Source organism: Podarcis raffonei, chromosome 2, assembly GCF_027172205.1.
Source record: "Podarcis raffonei isolate rPodRaf1 chromosome 2, rPodRaf1.pri, whole genome shotgun sequence".
Classification (NCBI taxonomy): Eukaryota; Metazoa; Chordata; class Lepidosauria; order Squamata; family Lacertidae; genus Podarcis; species Podarcis raffonei.
In genome coordinates this window covers 16,810,195-16,831,595 of record NC_070603.1, presented here as the reverse complement: position 1 = coordinate 16,831,595, position 21,401 = coordinate 16,810,195, and the positions used below count along the sequence as shown (strand labels likewise).

The 21,401-nt window shown below is 43.7% G+C and overlaps 1 protein-coding gene across 4 annotated transcripts; it reads left to right on the top strand.

Annotated features, from left to right (window-relative positions):
• Window positions 1–389: 389 nt before the first annotated feature.
• On the top strand, window positions 390–20,523 carry LOC128407124 (transmembrane protease serine 12-like). Of its 4 annotated transcripts, XR_008328722.1 has the most exons (7): window positions 390–539; window positions 2,164–2,362; window positions 3,315–3,583; window positions 5,376–5,518; window positions 6,734–6,907; window positions 11,803–11,894; window positions 14,655–14,756. XR_008328722.1 is itself a non-coding variant. In XM_053375120.1 (6 exons), the coding sequence occupies exons 1-6, from the start codon at window positions 440–442 to the stop codon at window positions 11,821–11,823; spliced, it is 906 nt and encodes a 301-aa protein (XP_053231095.1). In that variant the 5' UTR covers window positions 390–439; the 3' UTR covers window positions 11,824–11,937. The 4 variants fall into 4 exon arrangements, 3 of the variants coding, with proteins under 3 accessions (XP_053231095.1, XP_053231094.1, XP_053231092.1); XM_053375120.1 differs by lacking the exon at window positions 14,655–14,756 and having other exon boundaries at window positions 11,803–11,937; XM_053375119.1 differs by lacking the exons at window positions 11,803–11,894; window positions 14,655–14,756 and having other exon boundaries at window positions 6,734–7,275.
• Window positions 20,524–21,401: the final 878 nt, after the last annotated feature.

Below are 21,401 nucleotides of genomic sequence, written 5' to 3'. Positions count from 1 at the left end.
ATGTACAAATCTCTTTCCTAACTCACATGACTGGAGGGGGGGAATACATACAGTTGGTATTGTGAAGATCTATAAATAAGAGTTAAGTCCCCCACCCAAAAAAAAGCTGCTTCAGAAGTATTGGGAGGGGGTGAACAGGCGGTTTCCGTCCTCCAGTACAGCATGCGAGGTGACCCCGAAGGTTGTGATCAGGGAAATGAATGGAAATAGCCTTCCCTCCCTCCAGCAAGGGGCTGCCACCGGCTCCCGACACCTCCGCCGACGGGAGGGGAGACCCATTTTGCAGAGGGACAAGTCGCGACACCCGCCGCCCGGGAGCGAAGGCTGAGGCGCCAACGCGCAGGCGCCGCCGTCGGAAAAACGTAGACGCTCAGCCGGGCAGCGCGGGAAAAAAGCGGGAGAAGACTCGCCGCCCGCCATTTTGTGTACTTGACAGACGATGCGACGTCTTCGTGCGCCGGTTGCTGGCTGGCTGGCGCTGCTCCTGCTGCTGGGCGAGGCCGCCGGCGAGAACCCCTCGCCCGGGATCTCTCTAGAGAGTGAGCTCGGCTTCGCTTGGCGTTGGACGGCGGAACCCGCGGGCACATTCTCACGTGTCAGGTTCTCACGTGTCAGGCACGCCCTTCGAGGCTGGGGCTGGAGGGAGGCTGCTAGTGGCCTCCGGTGTTAGGGGCTTCCCTTCCCGTGAGAACCGCCCATAAGGAAGGGGGCTAGGGGAGGGGGCTGCTCAATGAGACCCTCGGCTGCCATCCGAAAAATAGGCCAAGGAGAATGAGGGGATTCGGTTTCTATCCTATTGGAGCAAGCAAAATTACCTGCAGTGTTTTAGGGGTGGGGTGGGGAAATAAGAAATTATTTAGAACCAACCCTTGAATTAATTGACTGGAAGGTAAAGGGCCACTAGACGGTTAAGTCCAGTCAAAGGCAACTATGGAGTTTATTGATTATGGGACTATTGACTGGAGGGACACAGGTGGTGCTGTGGTCTAAGCCTCTTGGGCTTGCTGATCAGAAGGTCAGCGGTTCAAATCCATGTGACGAAGTGAGCTCCCGTTGCTCTGTCCCAGCTCCTGCCAACCTAGCAGTTCGGAAGCACGCCAGTGCAAGTAGATAAATAGGCATCTATTTACGGGAAGATAAACGTTTCTGTGCGCTCTGGTTTCCGTCAGGGTGTCCCGTTGCGCCAGAAGCGGTTTAGTCATGCTGGTCACATGAACTGGAAAGCTGGCTGTGGACAAACACTGGCTCCCTCGGCCTGAAAGCCAGATGAGCACTGCACCCCATACAGTGGTGCCTCGCAAGACGAAATTAATCCGTTCCGCGAGTCTCTTCGTCTTGTGGTTTTTTCGTCTTGCGAAGCACGGCTATTAGCGGCTTAGCGGCTATTAATGGCTTAGCGGCTTTAAGAAAAAGGAAACAAACTCGCAAGAACTCGCAAGACATTTCATCTTGCGAAGCAAGCCCATAGGGATAATCATTTTGCGAAGCGACGCAAAAACCGAAAAACCCTTTCGTCTTGCGCGTTTTTCGTTTTGCGAGGCATTCGTCTTGCGGGGCACCACTGTAGTTGCTTTTGGTTGGACTTATCTGTCCAGGGGTCCTTTACCTTTTCCTTTTTTTACCTAATTGACTGGAAACAAGGCTAGATCCTTTTATGGAGAGCACCTTCGAGAGAAGGAATGAGCCTCCCCGCATACAAAACAGGAACAGTCTTAGATTTCTTGATGCCCCTTGTCCGTCCACCCTCAGAAAGGGGGAGAGGAAAATCATGAACTCTGGATCTTTCCTTGGAACTAGGATCTTACTCAATTTAGAACATGTGATTTTTACCCATCTTCTTGCAGGTTTAGGTGCCCTGTTGGGGTAAAAAAAGAGAGCATCTTACAATAGTCGTATAATGTAGTCGTCTGTTAACATAGGTTAAAATCAGTGATATTGTAGAGGCTGGCTTTGGTTTGCAACACAACAATACAGTATAACCAGGGTTATTTCCCCCCCCCCATTTTGAATGTTTCAGGTTTGCATAATGTCTCCATCAGGTGTTCTGGGTATCCCCAACAATTCAAGGAATGTACTAGTGCACAAACACAAGTCCTTGCATAAATGGAAAGCTGCAACCCAATTGCTGGATTGCATCTCACCAATATAAATTTTGATATTTAGCATGTGGAACCAGGCCACTTGTAGATGAGACCACAGAGGAAGAACGGATTGTAGGTGGACATGACGCTGAACTTGGAAGATGGCCTTGGCAAGTTAGTCTTCAAGTTCACCATACTAATGGAAGATACCTTCATGTATGTGCTGGATCTTTAATTGATTATGACTCCGTGCTAACAGCAGCACACTGCATTCAAAACAGGTATATATTCAGATCTTTATATATTCAATCTTTTTTCTGTGTCTGGTGTGAGAAAAGTATATGGATCAAATATAAGTATATGGACTTACTGAATGTTTTTTGTATGTGTAGCCATACATGTGGCTCTTTATCTTATTTCAGCTTTTTGCAAGGTCAGGTGATTTGTAGTGTTATAGCTATATTATGGATATCTGTTGGAGAAAACCCTCTCAAACACACGGAAGAGGCAAAAACGAAGCAAAAGAGAAACCACAAAGACAGTGGTATATAGAATAAGGACCCCCCCCCCTTTACCCATAGAAAAAAGGAATCTGCCAACCTGACCAGAGGCAGGGCAGAACTGGAGGGTAGAATGGCTCCTAATCCTGGAAGAGGCAAAAGACTTGAAATGCTTTGCCTATCTGTTCCAGAGGGAGGATCCATCCTATTCACTGAATGTCGCCCAGTCCACTCCAGCAAATTTCTGAATGTAATTCCCCCCTGGGATAATGAGCATCATAAAATCAACTCCCTGCAAAAAAGGCACAGATAGGAAAGGAAATAACATTGCTCTATTTACAGACACAATTGTCATTGTGGCATTCCAAGCAATGCCATAGCTACGGAGGGGCTAGCCCGCAGAGGGGTGCCATCGTGTGCCAAACTCTGTCTTTGACCTGGGTGAAATAAAGCCTAGTTTTGCCCAATTCCAAGTTAGTTGAACTGAATTGAAACTTTTGTTGAGCATGTTTTGAGCTTGCTCTGAGTGTTACCTATCTGTATATCTGTTTGGAATGTAAACGATTTGCTGGATATGTTGCTTTTATTATATCTCTCGTTCTTTTGGTGTTTGATGAGTCTAGCTTCATGTTTATTTTTGAACAGATGGTGAAGCAAGACACAAAATTCATTGCTCTGAAGTTGCAATCCTAGCTTAATGATTGACTCTGCAAGGGCTTTCATTTTGTCATAGGACAACACCAGAGCTTTGGAGGGCTGTGTTTGGCTTGCGTCGACTTTATGGAGACAAGATTCATTCTGTAAACAGCCAGGTGATGAAAATCATGCCCCACTGTCGTTATGATGCAAGAAGTCACGTAAACGATATTGCCTTGTTTAAATTAAGCCAGGTTATCAAATACAATGACTATATTCAGCCCATCTGTTTACCTAGCACCCCTCTTCTCCTGAGTGACAGGAACCCATGTTATATAAGTGGATGGGGATTGACAAAAGAGAATGGTAAATATTTCCTTTTCCTTTTATTTTTTATTTATTGACTTCATATACCGCCCTATACCTGAAGGTCTCAGGGCGGTTCACAGAATATTGGGACTATTTCACATTACTTGGAAGGAAACCCAGGTTTCCCAACAAGTATACACTCAGTAGGTGTTCATGGCCAAAACAAATAAACTGACAATGAGCAGAATAAACTTAGGACCACAACATATGTACATTTCACATACAGTGGTACCTTGGTTCTCAAACTTAAACCATTCTGGGAGTCCGTTCCAAAACCAAGGCACACTTTCCCATAGAAAGTAATGCAAAATGAATTAATCCATTCCAGACTTCTAAAAACAACCCCTAAAACAGCAATTTAATATGAATTTTACTATCTAACGAGACCATTGATCCATAAAATGAAAGCAATAATCAATGTACTGTACTATAAAATAAATAAGACAGTATTGTAGATGATAAAAAGGAAAATTTAATTTTTTTCTTCCCTGCACTGATGATAGTCAGGATGGGGGGCTTTTATCAATTTCCGCAGTCATACAAACAATCAATCAATAGCTGAATTGGGTTCCACACAAGTCACAAAAACAAATTAACCGAAAAAGCCTCAAAAACAAAAACACAAAACAAATAGCAAAAACAAAAGCACCAAACTTAATCTGTTCCAGAAGTTTGACTTCCGAAATGTTCGAAAACCAAGGTGCAGCTTCTGATTGGTACAGGTGCCCTGGAAACAACAGCCGACAGCCGCATCGGACGTTCAGCTTCCAAAAATAGTTTGAAAACCGGAACACTTACTTACCGGTTTTTGGAGTTTGAGAACCAAAGCGTTTGAGAACCAAGATGTTTGAGAACCAAGGTACCACTGTACTTGATCTCAGCTTTACACATTGTGACCGGGGGGACTAGATAGGGGGGTGGGGCAGCCTTGCTTATCAGTGTCCTGGAGACTTGTGAGAACCTCCAGAACCCTTGTGTGACTCAGAGCCCAGTAAGAAAGGTGGAGGACTTAAAAGCTCTTTCCGCAAAGGGTTTTCCCGCCAGAGAAATAGTTTAAAAACCCTCTGCCTTGCATTCTGGGCTCTGGGAAGGTTGCGTGACATCCCACATAACCCCCACATAAGTTGTGGTCCTATTGTAATTAATTTGATTACAACTTAGTACACTGCTTCCATGACTTCTAACCCTGCCCATGGTGATGCCTAAACTCATTGCACCATCGTTAAGCCCAGCCATTCAGATTGCTCATTTAAAGGTTGCACCACTAGAAAATTTAAAGGAGAATGCAGCACACTCAAAGATAAATGGGGTTGCATCTACAGCTGAGAGTATACATTGAAAGTAGATGAATAAATGATTAATTTAATTTGGAATATGCAGAAAATATAAAATAAAAATTTAAGGGGGGAAGGAAGTCGAGTTTTGAAATGTTAAAATGATTGTAAAATTATTGAAATGTATAAGATTGAAAATCATAAATAATTTATTTATTTATTTTAAAAAAGGGATTGTATCTACAGCTCTGCATTCACCTAGTGTACCAAAAAATTCATCAGTGTACCAAAATTCATCACATCTCCAAGATGGTGGAATGACTTTTGAGCTCCGTTTTAGCAATTGACATAGGTTCTCTGCACTTTAATGGGGATGTGGCTGTGGTGCATGAGGCTTAAGAAAGTTACTTTGGACCAAAAGATGTCAACAGCCAGCATTTTTGCATATTGTTCAATATGTTACAGAATGTTAAACAGAGGCATACTACCAGCTGTATTTTATGTATTCATTATAGGTACACCAAGTTATATATTACAAGAAGCTGAAATAAAAGTTTTTCCACACGAAGTCTGTAATAGTTACGATTGGTATAATGGACGACTATCAAGGAATCAGCTTTGTGCTGGCTCTGAAAGTGGACATGTTGACGCTTGCCTGGTAAAATGAAGATAATTCTGTTTCAAAACAAATTGAAGAAACCTGTTGTCTTCTTGTTGGTAGCTCAAATATCATTACTGGATGAGGGTAACACTGGTCACAGTACTATCAAAGCAGTTGGAAAATTAATAGAAATAAGTTGCTGTTTCTTCATTTGATGAAATGGTCTCATTGACAAATCACAGTAAAATTCAAGCAATACCATAATTTCATGTGCCCAATATTGATTTGAGATTGCATGCGGCATAATTCCAGTTAAGATATAGATCCTGTTATCACTATTTTCTTTTTGAGTCTTTTTTTGGCTCACTGAAATATACTAGTAGCTGACGAATGAGTGGGAACTTTTGAGTTTATTTTAGAAAGAAAAGTGGGGTATACATTTCAGAACATAAAATAAATGAAAGAAGAGCTGTGCATAAAAATTCAGGGTATTCACCTATTTCCACTATGCTTCCCTCCAAAACAGAATTTGGCAACAGAGGGTGAGGCAAGAATTGTAATAAAAACATGGCTCTTGTTATGGTAGCTAACATTAAATGGAATATCATGTACAGTACTATTATTGTATGACTAGCTTGATGTCTAGAATTCCTCTCCCCACCTCCCCCAAATGATCACATTTTTAAAGTGGCCTGACTGTTGGTACTCGAGAGTGGGTGGCGCTGTGGTCTAAACCACAGAGCCTAGGGCTTGCCGATCAGAAGGTCAGCAGTTCGAATCCCCATGATGGGGTGAGCTCCCGTTGCTCGGTCCCTGCTCCTGCCAACCTAGCAGTTCGAAAGCACATCAAAGTGCAAGTAGATAAATAGGTACCACTCCGGCGGGAAGGTAAACGGCGTTTTCGTGCGCTTCTCTGGTTTGCCAGAAGCTGCTTAGTCATGCTGGCCACATGACCTGGAAACTGTATGCTGGCTCTCTGGGCCAGTAAAGCGAGATGAGCGCCGCAACCCTAGAGTCGTCTGCGACTAAACCCAACGGTCAGGGGTCCCGTTACCTTACCTGTTGGTAGTGCTGTTGAGCCACAAAGGAAGATTACCCAATTCATTACCGGTATTTCCAGACTCATCCTTATTTCCTAGCAATGAGTATTTTCTCTTGATGATTTCTGAGAGGTAAAACTCAAAACGATTATATCTCAATCCCTCTCCATGTGAAACCTTCCGAATACTGTCAACAACACTTAGATTGTCTTCTTTATTTTTCATTTTCCAGGGAGACAGTGGTGGTCCTCTGATGTGTTATTTGCCAGATGATGAGAAATTTTATCTGGTAGGAATCACCAGCTTTGGTATTGGCTGTGGTCGACCAAAATTGCCAGGAATCTATATACATGCAGCTAATTACAAAAGTTGGATAGATTCACGCCTACTTGACAAAACCTCCATTGTGAGCATTCCATGTGTTCTGATTTTTTCAACTGTGGTGTGGGTAACCATTCATCTTGTTCTGTGAACAGGCAATCTTCTTCCATTGCACTTTTAAACTCAATTATTTCCTCCTGCAAATCTTTACCAAAATGCAGTATTTAACAGTTACGATGCTTTATAATCTACTTTGAATTGACAAATTCAAAAACAAGTTTTATCCGCAAAGATGTAAACCCAGAAGCACTGTTCATTTAATTTCCTTTATGAATCGCTTCTCATAAAGCTTCCCAAAGTGATTTCACAATAAAAAATATGTATATACAGACTGGTTTATCCATGCCTCCCCTTGTTATGCTGCTTCCATCACCCTCCTGGAAAAAACCCATTTGTTCTGATATATCACTAAAGAGCGGGTTTTCCCTTGGAAAGGGGGAAACTCCAGTCAAGCGGGAAACTGCCAGGACTTGTGCTTTCTAGGCACAGCACATGTGGAATGTACATATATGTACATTTTACATTTTTTGATGGGTGGGGTATAAATAATAAAATCATTATTATTATATACAATTTTAAAAGCTACGGTAGTAAGATCAGTGGTAGCTAATAAATAAGTTTCCTATGTTTAGGACCAAGCTTTATCAGTACAAGGTAGACTGGTTTGTTGAGTGATACATTATTGTTTCAGTGTTTTATCACACACCGTTGTAATTTATTGTTTAATACTGATGTGAACTGTTCACAAGTGCTTTAGCTGTGGAAAAGTCGCATATAAATCTTGAAACAAATAGCTGTCATTCTACCCTAAGTCCTTCCTAGTGTGCTCTAGTAGTTAAGAGACATGGGTTCAAATCCCCACTTGGTTATGAACCACATGGGGTAACCTTGGGCCAGTCACAAACTCTCATCCTAAACTGTTTCATAGGGTTATTGTGATAATATTGGTGGGGGGGGGGACAATGTACACCGCCCACCATGGGAAAAGTTACACAAAGAGTGCTGTAGTATTACAATACTGTACTGTGCTTCAGTTGGCCAGATGCAAAGCCAACCTTGCATGAGTTTTACACACACTCCCCAAACACTGAGTTGATTCAGAACTAAATCCTTTAAGATACGCTTTCCCCCGCCCTCACTGCATAATGGTCGTCTATAAGAGCCAATCGTAGGAGGGTACTTGTGTTGCTCTTACACAAGCATTGTCCAGTCCTGACACTAAGGTCTAACTCTGAGGGCCTTCTGACGGTTCCCTCACTGCGAGAAGGGAGGTTACAGGGAACCAGGCAAGAAGAGGCCTTCTCAGTAGTGGCACCCACCCTGTGGAACACCCTCCCATCAGATGTCAAGGAAATAAACAACTACAGGTACCTGACCTTAAGAAGACATCTGAAGGCAATTTTTTAATGCCTAATATTTTACCATTTTTATATCAGGGACACAGATGGTGCTGTGCTCTAAACCACTGAGCCTCTTGGGCTTGCCAATCAGAAGGTTGGTGGTTCGAATCCCTGCGATGGGGTGAGCTCCCGTTGCTCTGCCAACCTAGCAGTTTGAAAACACGCCAGTGCAAGTAGATAAATAGGTACCGCTGCAGTGGGAAGATAAACAGCGTTTCCGTGTGCTCTGGTTTCCATCACGTGTGTCCCGTTGTGGCAGAAGTGGTTTAGTCATGCTGGCCACATAACCTGGAAAGCTGTCTGTAAACAAACCCGGCTCCCTCGGCCTGAAAGCCAGGTGAGCACTGCACCCCATAGTCGCCTTTGACTGGACTTAACTGTCCAGGGGTCCTTTACCTTACCTTTACAATTTTTTAAGCTGCCCAGAGTGGCTGGGGAAACCCTGCCAGATGGGTGGAGTATAAATAATAAAATCATCATCATTATTATTAGGCATATCAATCCTTATTTATCAAAATCCCTTCAACTGCTAAAAGAACCCATGCCCCTGCCCGTTGCCTCTCTTAGCCCCGATTACTTTCGTAAAATACGATTTATTGTAACGGGCAAAGCCGATATCAGCTGCCGTCGCTGTGACATTTCACCAGGCGGTTTTTTGCTTTCCTTACGTCGGGTTAAATAATAGGAAGCTTCGCTTTCGTAGGGCTTGGGGAGAGGTCGTCCCCATCCTCCCTCGTTGCCGACTCTCGGGATTCCCTTATCGATCCCCGACAGGAGACTCCCGCCCCGAGGAGCAAGCGATCCAACCGACGCGCTAACGTCACTTCGGCCGGAGGAGAAAGTTTCCTCGACGGACGATGCGGCTAAGCCGTCTCAGGGCAGCCGCTGCACCTCTGCTGGCGCTGCTGCTGGGTCAAGCCGTGACCCTGAACATAACGTCTCTGCTTCCCTCGGAGGGTGAGCCAGGCTTTCCTCGTCCCCCTTGAGCGGTGCGCGGCCCGTCGGAAGCGTTTAGGATCGCAGGGGCGGAGCTGCGCGTGGAGCGCGCTTTCCCCGAGGAAGGCGGGGAGCGGGAGGGAAGCCGCTTCAAAACCTCCGGTGGGACGTGCGCGGAGCGCGCAACAGGCGGCGCAGCTTCGCCACCGGGGTCGCCGCTGGGGAGGGAAGGATGCGAAGGCATTGGATCCCTCAAATCAAGCGGGCGGTTTCTTTCCTGCAGGTCGAGGCCCATGGATCCGCCGTGAGGATCCCTCCCCGTCTCCCGGCAAGCGGCTCGGGGGGTTGCATTTGGGTCCTGGAAACGACCACTGTTTATACTTTTAGATATGTGTGCATTTATAAATATTTATTCTATATTTGAGACTTAAAATACTTATAGCACTATACACTGATCCTTGAAGGTTTATGCCCCCCATAACTAGTCAGTCTGGAAGGTTGCTGCCTCTTTTTTCAGGCACACCTTCTACCACCCAGCCAACTTCTTTGTTGCTACCCTTTCTGCTCTGCTGTGAAATCTGTTATCTCTGGCTGACACAGATTTCACAAGGTGTTGTACAAGATTTAAACACTCTGTTACACATACTGGGAAACAAGTTACCATAAATACCCTAGTTTTGACCTTTTTAATAATACAAAAACGAAAAAAACAACTTGCAGACATAACTAGCCACTTGGCATTCCTCACACAATAGTTTTGGCCTTTTTATAACAGAAAAACAAAAACCCAACTTGCAGTTCTAATTAGCCACTCTGGAGTTCCTCACAGGGCCTTGCAGAGCCAGGCAGAGACCCGGGCCAGGTAGATAATGTGCCCCCCACTTTTTTTTTTACCCTGGGGATAACTGAAGTCTTATAAATAAGTAAGTATATAAATAATTTTCACAAAAGTTATGCTGACAAATAATTTTATTTCAAGGCTTGAACCGTATCTGCATATAAAGACAAAATGGGAAATATAGATAAATATGCTGATCAAGGCCCCATTTGGAATCGGAGGCCCGGGCCAAGTGGCCCATATGCCCCCCCCCCAATCTGGGCCTGGTTCCTCACACAATAAAGTTTACACGCAAACACACCCCTGTGTTTGGGGTAGGTAGCATAGTTTGGAATAGCTGAAGTATACACATGTTAACCCTTCAAATTATTGTAGAAATAGTGTATTCCTTCCTTTTATTAGATTGGATCACATCTTGTGTTATTTTATGTTTTTAAAGGGGTTTTTTTATTAAAAAAAACACCCCTCCATCTTGAGCCACCCAGCGACACTTGTTGGAAATAAAACATTGGGGGGGGGGACAGCATGCCTCCTGATTCATACGGCCATGATGGGTTCTTCCACGGGGACCCAAATGCCATCCCCAGAGCCACTTGCCAGGAGATGGGGGCTGCGAATGCGGAAGGCAAGCTCTGCAGGGTTCCTACATGTGGGTTTCTGTTTCGTGCGCTCATTCTCGCATTTTTGCAGTTCAGATGGGAAGCGAATCGGGAGCAGGGCAGTCACATGTGAAAGCTATTCCGGGGCGTCTTGCTACTTCCAAATGGATGCCCCCTCAAAAGGCCGCTGAAATTTATGCAGAAGAGCCTCCGTTATAGCAGAAATTTGGGCGTGTGGAGGTGCTGGTTCTCACAAATGATGTCTCCGGTAAACTTAAAACCATAAGCAAAGCTTCCTGGATCAGGCCAGCGGCCTATCTAAGCGCAGCAACTTGTCCTCTGTGGCCAATCAGATGCCACTGGAAGCAGTCATCAGGAGTTTTGGGGCACAGCGTCGTCAGTGTAATGTGCTGTATGTGGGGTTTGCAGCTAGTGCACAGCAGACCACAGCTTGGGTGGTGAGTGGGCACATACCATGCCAGCATTGAGGGATCTTGCAGTGACTGCCTAATAGCCACCAAGCTAGTTTTAAGTTTCTGCTTTCCTACATACAAAACCCTATACAGTCGTACCTTGGATCCCGAACGCCTTGGTACTCAGACGTTTTGGCTCCCGAATGCCGCAAACCCGGAAGTGAGTGTTCCAGTTTGCGAATGTTCTTTGGAACCCGAACGTCCAACAGGAGCTTCCTGCAGCCAATCAGAAGCCATGCTTTGGTTTCTGAACGTTTTGGAAGTTGAATGGACTTCTGGAACCGATTCCATTCGAGTTCCAAGGTACGAAGGTATAATTGCACCAAATTACCTATATATTTTTAAAAAGCCCCCTGCACTATATGATCAGCTAATGAAGCCCGATTAGTTTTCTTAAGCTAAAGTTTTAGAGGAAATGAGTGAGACTGAATGGTGGCAGACGCTTAAGTTTAAGTGGCCAGCAGGAGTGGGAGTTGGGTTTTGTTGTCCAATAAGTAAATAAATACTTCCCTCCACAATGCCCAACAGAAATCTGGTCACGGAATTGTTGTGCCATACCGATCCATTCAAAACAACGGTTCTAAGGATCTGCTTTAAATGTATTTGTTGCTGAACGCCTGCTGTATTTTGAGGGACGTATCTCACCACTAGCATAACTGTGTTTTCATTTCTAGATTGCGGGACAAGGCCTCTGATGGGAGAGACGACAGTATGGAATCGGATTGTGGGTGGACGTGATGCTGAGCCAGGGGCATGGCCATGGCAAGTTAGTCTTCAAGTTTACCGCTTTGGTACAGGATATCACCATGTATGTGGTGGATCCGTGATTAATAACTACTCAGTGCTGACAGCAGCACACTGCATTAAAAAATGGACGTAGGTATATTTCTGTTCTAAATCTTTTTCTTCTTTTTTTGCCAGTTATAGGTGTGAAAAAAGTATATTTGTTAAAACGACTAGCTTATTTTTGAAATCTGTATCTACCGCTAGAGAGAGACTTGGAACAAAACATTTCAGTATATCAATAACAGGAGCAACCCACTTGCGGCAATAGGCCTGTAACATCAATTCAGAGATCAGAAGCAGGGGGGTAGTTCAGAAATTGGGGGCCCTTTTTCCTTTCACCCCCCCCATCCCCACCTGAAACCATTCCCTGCTATGCTTTATAGCAAGGGTGGGGAACCTTTCACAGCCCATGGGCAACCAGAGGCAAAAAGTGGATTGAACAATCAATGCAATTCATACATTTCTGGAGTTCACAGGTTTCTACACACACAAACGTGCTCAGCCCTCCAACCACCAGGCAGTGAATTCCAGCGCAGACATCCAAACGTTTTGCAAATATCAATACAAGGCATGGAAAACCAGATCTCTGCAGTGGAGTTCATTACCAAAAAAAAAGGCCATCTGGACCCTGCAGTTAAAAGAACTACCACCCAGTCATAAATACCCCCTTCTTGGGCAAGGTGGTGGACAGATATCTACTAGAATGTTGTAGTTTTTCAGATCTGAAAAAGGGGCAAGGAAAGAGCAAGGTCTCTGCTTTCTGTGTACAAAATGAGTTCACATCTGTCTGCAGGAAAATGCCAAGCATTTATTTATTTAGAGCATTTGTACTCTGCTCTTTAGCCAAGAAGCCTCCCAGAGTGGCTTACATGAAATCAAATCAAGACACTTCCTACCTGTAGGCTTACAAACAAAAAAACAAACACACAAGGGAAAAGGGAGGAGGAGGGAAGAGGAAAACAAAACTCAAAACTCAAGCACCGATTTCTAGACAGTTTCTATATTTCTGTATTGACCAGCCAGCATAGTTCAGAGGCCTGATGGAACTGGGCCGCCAACAAAGCAGATGCAATGAAACCTGCTTCCTGAATGATTAATTCATGGATCCTATTGGAGACATTTTATACTGCAAAAGAATAACTTCAGTAATTACTTCCTTATCTCTTATGTACAGCATATTTTAAAAGCACATTAAAAGGGGACCTCTGACCGTCCAGTCGTGGACGACTCTGGGGTTGTGGTGCTCATATCGCTTTATTGGCCGAGGGAGACGGTGTACAGCTTCCGGGTTGTGTGGCCAGCATGACTAAGCTGCATCTGGCAAACCAGAGCAGTGCACGGAAACGCCGTTTACCTTCCCGCCGGAGCAGTACCTATTTATCTACTTGCACTTTGACGTGCTTTCGAACTGCTAGGTTGGCAGGAGCAGGGACCGAGCAACAGGAGCTCACCCCATTGTGGGGATTCGAACCGCCAACCTTCTGATCAGCAAGCCCTAGGCTCTGGTTTAGACCACAGCGCCACCTGCGTCCCATTACTTCTTCCCAAAATCATGGGAACCATAGTTTGCCTCCTCACTGCCCCAGTACCCTAAACAAACTACAGTCCCCAGGATTATTGGGGTGGGGAGAGAGTCGTGTGCTTTAAGAGTGCAGTGAATGTTATTTAAATGTGGTGTGGCTCTGTTTACTGCAGATAATCATACTTTTCAACTCAGTTTCTTGCAGGTGTCTCTGGTGCAACTGGTTAGTGCATTTGACTGTTAACCAAAGGTGTATTTGACTTTTCAACTCCAAACAGGGATAGTTTGAAGGTCGGCAGTTCGAATCCGCACGACGGGGTGAGCTCCTGCCCCAGCTCCTGCCAACCTAATAGTTCAAAAGCACGCCAGTGCAAGTAGATAAATAGGTACCACTGTGGCAGGAAGGTACGGTAAATGGCATTTTCGTGCGCTCTGGCTTCCGTCACGGTGTTCTGTTACGCCAAAAGTGGTTTAGTTATGCCGGCCACATGAACTGGAAAGCTGTCTGCAGACAAAGGCCAGCTCCCTTGGCCTGAAACAAGATGAGCGCCGCAACCCGATAGTCGCCTTTGACGGGACGTAACAGTCCAGGGGTCATTTACCTTTACCTTTATGTTAGCTGAATGAAACTATGATTTAGCCAGAAGTATTTATAATTACATCTGGAAATAAAATAATCAGCAACAAAGAGCAGTAGGTGTAGTTGCACTGTGATAAAGAAGTGGCATTAAGAGGTGGTAATTATATTGAGAAGACATGCCACATTCATGATGGAGACGCAGACAAATATTTTTGCACAAGATCTCCATTATTAAGGTATAAAACAAACAAATGGAAATAGATGTTGCTCACACACAAATCACAAGACTGTTGTGAAGGTGGTAGCATTTGCTTTTGCAGTCTTCCACACTTCTGAATGTTTTTTTACAAGGCAATGGAGTAAAAATGTAGTGGAGGACAGAGAAAGAGTGGTTGGGGTGAGGAACAATATAAAATCCAGAATATTTTTCATCAGGATCTGCCCCAGAATATTTTTCATCAGGATCTGCCTACTGATGTGGACAGTAAGCAGTGGAACAGCAACAAATATGGTGACTGAAAAAGGTATGTGGGTGTCTTATGAACCAATCACATGTGCAGAAAAATCATTTCTGAACCACCCGTTTGTAAGAAAATTCCTGTATGTGGACATGATAAAGGGATTTTATTCTCTCTTAGGGATCCTGCATTTTGGAGGGTTGTATTTGGCTTGCACCATCTTTATAACTATGAATCTTCTACCGTAAAGCGCCATGTCAGAGCTATCGTGATGCATTCTGGTTTCAAGAGAAGCACGTACGAAAATGATGTTGCCTTGTTTAAACTAAAAAGGCCTATCAGCTACAGTGATTATATTCAGCCTATCTGCTTACCTAACAGCACTACTCAACTAGTGGCAGATGAAAACCCATGTTTCATAAGTGGATGGGGAAACACAGAGGAGAAGGGTAAATATCTTATGTGTCCTTTAATCTGTGTTAAAAATCAGTTTGGTGATCTAATTGAGATTGGTGATCTCAGGAAGAATCTTTGCAGTGAGTTGTATTCAGTGCTAGCCCTTCTCAGAGTAGCATTGGATTCACTCCAGGGAGGACATTTGGGATTCTTTCACACAATGCACAGAAAGAAAACTGAGTTTGCTGTAGAATGTACGGAGGATTCCTTGTACCAGTCAAAGCGCTCTGTGTGTGTGAGTGTGTGTGTGTGTTTGTTGCATTCACACTGTGTGTTTTTAAATGTACTCTTAAAATGCTTTTCAAAAAGTATTAATCTTCTGTGGAATACTGGAAATAGACTTCACAGGGGATGTGTGGCACAGTTCATGAGTTTTATCATTGTCCTTTCCCAAGAGCTGCTATAGCTAGCAATTTTATATTACACAGCGCTAAAGAAACACAAGCATACTTCTAACAGTGTTTTGTGTTCATTACAGTTAGAGGAAAATTTATATTACAAGAAGCTCAAGTTGACGTTATTCCACTATATATCTGCAATAGATATGACTGGTATGCAGGCGTAGTATCGTGGAATATGCTTTGTGCTGGTTCTGAAACTGGACATGTGGATAGCTGCCAGGTAAAAAGGAAATAATTCTATTTAAAAACATATTGCCAAAAATATATTCACGTGTCATTTTTTACCAGGCGTTCCATCTCCCTATCTGAGTACCCAAACTAGCTTGTACTCACAGAAATGTGGTTTTGGGAATCTTTAATCTGGAGATCATTGCACACCTCAAAGTTATTGAACTATACCATTGCCAAGTTGTTTTTCTTACTTGGGAGAGTTAGCAAAAGACTCATAGATTGCAAGATAAATAGTATTTATTTTAACAAAATGGCAGAGAAAGTGGCTTTGTAGCTAGAAGCGTCAGTTGCAATGGTACAGAATAAAACAGGTAAGTTACTACACAAACGCACATTGCCTAGACCAAAAGCCTACACTTAAGTAACAAGACTGCAAGTGGCAGCACAGTGGTAATGCTCAGATGCTGATGACTGATGTTTGTGAAAATGGGGAGGGCAGAAAGACAGCAAGGTTTAGGAAATGAAGAAGGCAGAAATCAAAGGAACGAATAAAATGTTGGTGTTTGGAGTTAAAAAGCTGACCGAAGGTGAACTGAATACTGAATCCCTGCTAGAGGTGATTATCCTGGATATGATCACATTAAGACTCAGGGTTTTCGGAAAAACACGAAAGCTGTGTTCATTGTAGGAAATACATATGTGATAGGAAAGATCCTAGTTCTAACCCGAATAGCTAACTCTTCCCCCACTATGAGGTATGGAGAAAGAGTGGAATTGAGGCCAGCAACCCTAAGAGCATTGGTCTAACACTGAGAGAAGATCAATAGGTCAGCACAAGGACGACAAGCTTGGGAGGTTCCTCACTAATCTACCCTTTCCTCATAAAGATACATCAGCCTACAGGGGAAGCAGAGTTGCCCCTGACATTGTTAAACACTAATAGTTACCTGTCCTGAGGAAACGATCTGAAGGTGTGAGGGCATGTCTGTGATGGGTGTTCGGCACACATACAGTGGTACCTTGTTTCTCAAATGCCTTTGTACTCAAATACTTGAGAACCAAACGCCGAAAACCCAGAAGAAAGTGTTCTGTTTTTTGAAAGTTTTTGGAAGCCAAATGTCCAATGCGGTTGCCAGCTATTTTTTCCAGGGCACCTGTACCAATCAGAAGCTGCGCCTTGGTTTTTGAATATTTCAGAAGTCAAAAGGACTTCCAGAACGGATTAAGTTTTTGCTATTTGTTTTTGCTATTTATTTTGCGTTTTTGTTTTTGAGGCTTTTTCGGTTGATTTGTTTTTGTGACTGTGTGGAACCCAGTTCAGCTACTGATTGATTGATTGTGTGACTGCGGAAATGGATAAAAGCCCCCTCCCCCTCCAAACAATGACTAACATCAGTGCAGGTAAGAAATAATAATAATTTTAATTTTTATCATCTACAATACTGTCTTATTTATTGTATAGTACAGTACATTATTGGTTTTCATTTTATGGATCAATGGTCTTGTTAGATGGTAAAATTCATGTTAAATTGCTGTTTTAGGGATTGTTTTTAAAAGTCTGGAACGGATTAATCCATTTTGCACTACTTCCTATGGGAAAGTGCTCCTTGGTTTTGGAACGCTTTGGTTTTGGAACGGACTTCCTGAACGGTTTAAGTTTGAGAACCAAAGTACCACTGTATTTTGTTGGCCATTCTACCATTCTACCTATGTGTCAAGAAACATCCAGGGAAAAGGCTCAATCAGTGATATATCTATCTATCTATCTATCATCTATCATCTATCATCTATCTCTCTCTCTCTCTCTATCTATCTATCTATCTATCTATCTAGATCTAGGTCTAGATAATGGTCCCAGATAAGCCAGCCTTTGTAGTTTGCTCTTGAGCTAGGCCCATACACGAACCCTGGGTTCCTTGCCTAATGCGGTTCAAAACACATTTTTAAAAGCTTCCTTAAGGGAGAACACTAAGATAATGTTCCTTTAAGAGGCCCTGACTAACCCAAAGAAAATAGCAAACTTGGAGAGGGTCAAGGAGGACAATCTAACTAAATTTAACGAGGTTTTCTTCCATGGGTCAGGCACCCTGGGGAAGAACTAAAAAAAGCTGGGCAGTTTTGGGTTCTCAGGGTAGTCCAGTTAAAGGAAAAAGATAACCTGATGGATGGTGCTTTATAACCAAGAGATGACCATCTTAAAGTCGAAGATGGATGCAAGGACTGCAACATGACAAAGGACACAGGTAACAAGTTGTCAGCAGGTACAACATGATCTCCTATTACAAGGGGCCCCTGAGGCAGTTGAAATACCTTTCTAGGTGACCAAGATTTCCCACTTGGGAAGAGGCAGCGGCACTTTCCCAGAGAATGGAAAACTATGTTCCCTGGCAAATTCCAGCGATTCTGGTCTAGAGTGGGATTGTAGATATATGTGTATATAATATTGATGCTCAACGGATGAGGCCACATCCATTCCCCTACCTGTAGAGGCTGTGGGTGGCAGTGTAACTTTTGAAATCGCAGAAGAGAATAGAGCATGAAGAAAAGGAAGCTTTAACTGAAGAGTTGGAGGAGAAGATTCTGCAGGTGAGAGTTTTGTATCTGAATGATGTGCGTGTTTGATTAGTATGTTGGTTTGCCTTGTTACTAAAGAGCTTCTAAAGGTTTCGAATCTTCCGTTCCTGGGTAAGGTGATTGAGAGAGCGGTTGCTGAACAGCTTGGTGGGTTTCTGGATGAAACATCGGCTCTGGATCCATTCCAGTCTGGCTTCTGCGCTGGTCATGGGACCGAGACAGCTCTGGTTGCCCTAACAGATGATCTCCGTAGACAGCTGGATCGAGGCGGGTCGGGGCTGCTGATTCTTCTAGATCTGTCAGTAGCTTTCGACATGGTCGATCACGAACTTCTGGACCACCGCCTTGCTGACGTGGGGATCCAGGGCACAGTCCTTCAATGGCTGCGCTCGTTTCTCTCTGGTCGGGGACAGAGGGTGGCGCTTGGGGGGGAATTGTCATCGCGCCACTCCTTGGTGTGTGGAGTACCTCAGGGTGCGATACTCTCCCCGATGCTTTTCAACATCTTTATGCGCCCCCTCGCCCAGCTTGTCCGGAGTTTTGGGCTGGGTTGCTATCAGTATGCCGATGACACCCAACTCTATCTGTTGATGGATGGCCATCCTGACTCGGCCCCAGACACACTGACCAGATGTCTGGAAGCTGTGGCTGGATGGTTACGTGGGAGCCGGTTGAAGCTAAATCCTTCGAAGACAGAGGTCCTGTGGCTGGGACGGGACGATATGGGATTGGGGGGGCAACTCCCATCTCTAGCGGGGGCGCAATTAGTGCCAGCTCCGTCCGTTAAGAGTTTGGGTGTAATCTTCGACACCTCCCTTTCCATGGAGGCGCAGATTGCAGCTATAACAAAGGCGGCATTTTTCCATGTCCGCCAAGCTAAGCAGTTGGCTCCTTACCTCTCTCGCCCTGACCTAGCCACTGTGATCCACGCGACGGTCACCTCCAGACTGGATTATTGTAACTCGCTCTACGTGGGGCTGCCCTTAAGACTGACCCAGAAACTCCAGCGGGTGCAGAATGCTGCAGCGAGACTCCTTACGGGGTCTTCGCTGCGAGATCACATTCACCCGGTGCTATATCAGCTGCACTGGTTCCCGGTGGAGTACAGGATCAGGTTTAAGGTGCTGGTTTTAACCTTTAAAGCCCTATACGGCCTAGGATCCTCGTACCTACGGGACCGCCTCTCCTGGTATGCCCCACAGAGAAACTTACGGTCTTCAAATAAAAACATCTTGAAGGTCCCAGGCCACAGAGAAGTTAGACTGGCATCAACTAGAGCCAGGGCTTTTTCGGCTGTGGCTCCGACCTGGTGGAACACTCTGTCACAAGAGACTAGGGCCCTTCGGGACTTGACATCTTTCCACAGGGCCTGCAAGACAGAGCTGTTCCGCCAGGCCTTTGGCCAGGGCACAGCCTGACTCCCTCCCTCGGCAATCTTCGCGGAGCTCTGGCCCAATGGTGGCCAGTGGCTTGAATTTAATTAATTTTGTAATGAATGATTTTAGAGTGTTGTTTGTGTTTTACTTTTGTACTGTTTTATTGTTGTTAGCCGCCCTGAGCCCGGCTTCGGCTGGGGAGGGCGGGATATAAATAAAATTTATTTTTATTATTATTATTCTCTGTTTTCTACAGGGTGCTATATAACTAGTGGTAATTTTGATAAAGCATCAATTGATGGAAGAGTACTTTAGAAACTGCAGGAGAAAATGGAGTATGAAGAAAATGAAGATTTAACTGAATAGATGGATGAAAAGAGCTTGTTGGTTGTTAATATCTGTCCTATGTCCGAGCCCTGAAAGCTGAAGGGTGCATGCATGTGTGTATTTCTGATGTGTGTAAATAAAAATGGTTTGCTTTAAACATCTGTGTGCATACCTATATCAGAAAGCAACATGGCAAAGCAACATAGCAGAGCATGATTACCGATTCAGGCTTTCCCAACTGATCCATATTTCCTAGAAAACTGTATTTTGTTTTGCCTGTTCATGAGATGCAAATTAAAACTTACTGTTTTTCATGTTCCAGGGGGATAGTGGAGGACCTCTGATGTGTTACTTTCCAGATTACACCAAGTTTTATCTGATAGGAATCACCAGTTTTGGTATTGGCTGTGGCCGACCCAAACTTCCTGGAATCTATATACGTGCAAAAAATTATCGACCATGGATAGATAGAGCAGTCACAATATTCAGCAGAACTTCTACTATGAGCTTTCAACACATTCTCATGTTTTTGACCGTTGGATTGGTAACCTTCCATCTTGTTCTATGAAAAGTCCTGTTCTTTTGGAACTTTATACTTTTCCTTTTAAAACATATTCATTCCTCTTGCAAACAAGTATATGGAGCCATTTGTTTTTATAATAATGAATGCTTTGTACTCAGTTGTTCAACCTTGTCCAAAATGAATGGAAAAATCCTTCATTAAAAACATCAATCCAAAAGGCATTGTTCAGTTACATTTATATGTTTTGGGGGCTGTAAGTTATATTGTGACTATTGTACTGACAGGCTGCAATATGAAAAAGGAGCATGGTTTCAAAAACATGCAGAAAATTATAATTTAATATGTGAAAGAAATGCTTCAATTCTTCATAGAGGCTTAATTTACAAAATTCAAATGATCCTCTCCCAAATATATATTTCCATATTCTATAAGAAATGTACATGATAGATGCCTACCATTGCCATGCTTTTCTGTATCATTTAAAAAATAAAACATAATTTACAGTTGAATACAGGCATATTTGAAATTCTAGTGTAATATTTTTTAGCCTTATCCCCCAAAGGAGAATCTACAAATGAGAATTTTGCCTATAAGTAATTCCATGTTTATTGTTATTAATTGCTTTCTTCAACTTCTCCTACAGCAAAGCAAAATATTTAATGATTTGGTGGTAAATTAAATGGGTTTGGGGGTCCTCTGCAATACCGTAATTTCATAGTAGTAAGATTGGATTCTGCAGAGGCTATTACTAAAATGGTCAAGCCAGTTTCTTCATTAAGTAAATACCTAGCCAGGTCTGCTAAGTATATACTTATTTACACTTGGGCCAAGATGTTGCAGTCGGAACTACTGCTCCTGGAAAGCGAGCTGTAGTGGGAAGACCTCTACTGTAGTTGCAGATTAACTCAGCAAGGTCCAAGTGCGAAAAGCAATATGATAGTCTTATCTGTGCTTTGGATGGAAGTATTAAAACCTGAGACATGAAAGCTAGGAGCTAAAGGGCACCTTCAACCTAGGTTATGGGAGCAACAACGGAATGTCTAGGCGCACTTTTTTAATCACAAGAATACAAAGCTGAAAATGAATGAACTGCAGCTAC

What these genes read in the sequence shown, in the direction of transcription:
- LOC128407124 (XM_053375117.1), top strand. Translation starts at nt 9,140, where the DNA reads ATGCGGCTAAGCCGTCTCAGGGCAGCCGCTGCACCTCTGCTGGCGCTG. An exon ending in GTCTCTGCTTCCCTCGGAGG is followed by an intron (nt 9,240 to 11,802) that starts GTGAGCCAGGCT and finishes TTTCATTTCTAG; the next exon opens with ATTGCGGGACAAGGCCTCTG. An exon ending in GGGAAACACAGAGGAGAAGG is followed by an intron (nt 14,924 to 15,408) that starts GTAAATATCTTA and finishes TGTTCATTACAG; the next exon opens with TTAGAGGAAAATTTATATTA.